This window comes from Microchirus variegatus (genome assembly GCF_963457635.1).
Source record: "Microchirus variegatus genome assembly, chromosome: 10".
Lineage (NCBI taxonomy): Eukaryota > Metazoa > Chordata > Actinopteri > Pleuronectiformes > Soleidae > Microchirus > Microchirus variegatus.
This window is the reverse complement of record NC_139811.1, coordinates 15775297-15778971: the sequence shown is the minus strand read 5'-3', so window position 1 is coordinate 15778971 and position 3675 is coordinate 15775297. Positions and strand designations below refer to the sequence as shown.

The 3675-nt window shown below is 42.1% G+C and overlaps 2 protein-coding genes across 2 annotated transcripts; one reads left to right on the top strand and one right to left on the bottom strand.

The window, feature by feature from the left end:
* Positions 1–912, top strand: med9 (mediator complex subunit 9). Its single transcript, XM_083895989.1, has 2 exons — positions 1–89; positions 314–912. The coding sequence occupies exons 1-2, from the start codon at positions 10–12 to the stop codon at positions 531–533; spliced, it is 300 nt and encodes a 99-aa protein (XP_083752115.1). The 5' UTR covers positions 1–9; the 3' UTR covers positions 534–912.
* Positions 913–1551: 639 nt separating this feature from the next.
* Positions 1552–2461, bottom strand: LOC310933399 (dexamethasone-induced Ras-related protein 1-like; the record flags this gene model as incomplete). Its single annotated transcript, XM_083896881.1, has 2 exons — positions 1552–2075; positions 2191–2461. 2 exons carry the CDS (start codon positions 2459–2461, stop codon positions 1552–1554), a joined length of 795 nt encoding a protein of 264 aa, XP_083753007.1.
* Positions 2462–3675: the final 1214 nt, after the last annotated feature.

Here is a 3675-nt window from a genome sequence, read left to right as displayed (position 1 = left end):
AGGTTCGCGATGGCGGTGGCTCAGCTGAAGGCAGATAAAGAGAGCGATGACTGCTCTCTGCTGCCGTTAGTTCATGATATTATCAAATGGTAAGAAGACATACGTGTGTTCATTATAATTGTTTTATCACTGATTTGTCGAGAGCTGTGTATGTGTTGGTTTTATCAGTCGTTTTTGGGACCGTTACTGCGAAGCTAACACATAAACAAGCTAAAGCTAACACGTTAGCTTTATACCGGAAGAAACTAAGTAAATGTGCAACATTAAAAAAAAGTATCAAGCGTTAACGCCGTGTTTCTCTTCACCTTTGAAGCATGGACAAGGACAGCCAAGATGTCCACCAGGAACTAACGAAGCTGAAGGCAAAGATCCAGGAGGCTCGGGAGCAGATCTCCAACATGCCCGGGATAGACTGCAGTCCGCTGGATCAGCAACAGCAGCTGGCGACGCTGCGCGAGCAGGTCCGCACCAAGAACCAGCTGCTGCAGAAATACAAAAGCCTGTGCATGTTTGACGTACCGAAGGCATCGTGACTCTGAAGAAGGACTTGTTGTTTTGCTACGTCCTCACACATGTGCCAGACAAACACTGGAGTCATAAAGAATAAATGGACGTTGAAATAAACCATGGACTGATGGAGGTTTTGGTTTCAGCCACGTTTAGGTGTCTGGTTGACTGTCCAGATAACGGACATTACTGGGGGTGCAGGTTATGTGCCAAAGGAAGACATTTCTGTGTTCATTTGGGAAACTGAGCTGTAATGGGGGAGATGTGCTCTCTCTACAAGTGCTTTCTCTATAGTTTTCTTTTGTTATGATTTTCTGTAGCTAAGATGAAACTTGGATATGTTGTGTTTGTTATTGTTTATGTTTTTCATTGTGTACAGGTATCTTTTTTGACACTTATTTAGTAATAAAATTGTCTGACCTTTAAACCATTGACTCCAATCTCAGTTTGCTTATACACTGTATATATGCTTGTTATTATCATTGATGACATAGTTAAAATAAAGGAGTGTGCCATGATCATTTCATATGTGATTTAAGAGGTGATTTCTGACAACCGTAGTCTGTAATGTACCCCGAGTTCACTATGATTCAGTTATAACTGTTGATGTTTACAGTTAGTGGTAAACCCACCCCTCTGGTTTTAATGCGGTTCATTATTCACCAGTTTTATGATGTGGCTGGTTTTCCATGGCACGTCAGATGCTTTCCACTCGGTGCATGCTGTTCAATTTAAATGTCATTGAAAGAAAAGAGAAGAGGACAACAAGACTATGAAAATAAAATGTATTTTAATTTTGTAGTGAATGCAAAAGTCGACAAAGACAATAAATAAACATTCAGGTAACTTTGTTCATGTTGCAGCAAACTTTCAAGTTCCACCAAGTTAAAAACAAAACAACTTAAAAGAAAATGTAAACATGTCAGTCTTGGTAGCTATAATAGATTTTACAGTGCTTTTTCAGTCCACTTTGCATCTCCTTGTGCACTGAAATCTTCTGTCTCTGGTCTCATTAAAGGTCTCTTGCACGACGATCTGTTCATCTCAACATATGACGCAGCCTTTCTCTTTGTTTTGACTTCCTCCCACTGCTTTCTCTTTTATGTACATCAAGTCACTGTGCACGCTGGGTCTCCGCGCAAACGGTGCCACAATCCCATACGCGTTTCCGTCTTTGCACTTCTTGTTTTTCAAGGACTTTCTCTGGAGAAGCTCGCAGTACTGTAGGGACACTTTGCAGTGGCGGTCGGGGCTCATTTCGTTGGGCAACTTGGCCAAGTTAAAGAGAGTCTGAAACATCTGGTCTACGTTGGTGTTTTTCTTGGCCGAGATCTCAAAGTATGCGCAGTGCTCGTCTCCATCCACCAACTGCTCGATCTCGTCCTCCTGCACCTCGCGGTAAAAGTCTCTGTCACACTTGTTGCCGCAGATGACCACTGGGACGTCCACGTTCTCCTTGGTTTTGTTTCGCAGGCATGACTTGGTCTCGTGAATCTGACGCTTAAGCCGCTTCACCTCCTGGAAAGACTCTCTGTTATCCAGACTGAAAACAAGGATGAACACGTCACCTGAAAAACACAAGAGAAGACGCATTTAGTATCACATAATTCTCAAATAATGATCCGTTAGGCTGCACAGGGAGCAGCATGGCACATGCGTAAAGTTGATTTAACAAGAACTCACCGGTCAGAATTGAAAGCCTCCTTATTGCAGGGAAGGGATGATTTCCAGATGTGTCCAAAATGTCCAGTTGGTAAACTTCCCCCTTGATGCTGTAGAATTTCCTATGAAAGTCCTCAATGGTCGGCGTGTATTGTTCGTCGAACCTCTCGTTCAGAAACCTGGAGACGATTGCTGTTTTCCCAACTTTAGTGGAGCCCAGAATCACCATCCTGTGGCAGTTCTTCGCCGGGATGTTGAACTCACTCTCGGGTGGCGACGTTTTCTTAATCATGACTGCAGCAGTATGCGCCAGTCGGTCGCTGGTGCTGTGGCAGAAGGTGGTTTATATCCTGTGTGTGATTGGAGTGATCTGTCGGTTCTCCCTCGCGCTCTTTGAAGCCAGATGACAACAGGGCTGCCAATTTATGGAGGGAGAAAGCCGCGCCTCCCCAAGTGCGTCACACGTTTCCACAGTCCTCCTCTTTGGGCAGTTAGAGCACAGCCCCGAAATCACAATGTTACAACCCTGGCTGATGTTGTGCGTCAGCCCTTTCCACACCATCCACACACAAAAAATGGCAAAGATCAGGGTTTAACTATAATTTTATGATCACTCATGGCTTTATAACGTTGGTTTTGTAATCACGTACAGACAGATCAAGCAGAAGTCAAATTGCACATTTGCAGGCGTTTAATTTGTTTCCTCAATTAACAGTAATTATACACTTTAAACCAGGGGTCTCAAACTCAAATGACCTGGGGGCCAATGCGCATCTAGGGAAAAAAAAACAACTGTTACCAATATTGTTTCATGATATCACAGGTATACTTAAAAATACTATTTATGATGCAAAATCGATGTATTATTAAAAATAACAGACATTTTATTTTAAAATAGTGTGGACAACTGTAATTAAAATGTGTGCCATTTGTGGCTCAGGCCCTAACAAGTGTATTTATATATGTTATTGAATGTTGTATATGATACATTTAATAATGGGATAATTATGACCAAATATCTTATTATTACTGCACTCTTAGAAATAAGGGTTCCAAAACGGTCCTTTTACAAGGGCTGAGGTTCTACCTGGAACCATTTGCTTCCGAAAAACCCTTTCTTCTGTAAAGGGTTCTTGGTAACACTAATGGTTCCAGTGAGAACCATTTTGATCCAGAGAACCATTTCAAACCCCTTTAGTGAATAAAGGGTTTTAAAAGGGTTCTTGGTGGAACCGTTCAAAAGGGTTCGAGGTGGAACCTTTATAAAAAAGGTTCTACCTGGAGCCAAAAAGGGTTCTCCTATGAGGACAAGCTGAAGAACCTTATATGGTTCTACTTAGCACTTTTATTTCTAAGAGTGTGTAATAAAAAACATTGATAGCAAACATATAATTATATTCTATCACCTCGCTGGCAGCTACACACTGTGTTTAAAAGACGGTGAGGTCGTGGGCCATTTATTCATTATAACATGATATTAAGGGGGGGGGTGCATGTCCAGTTTGA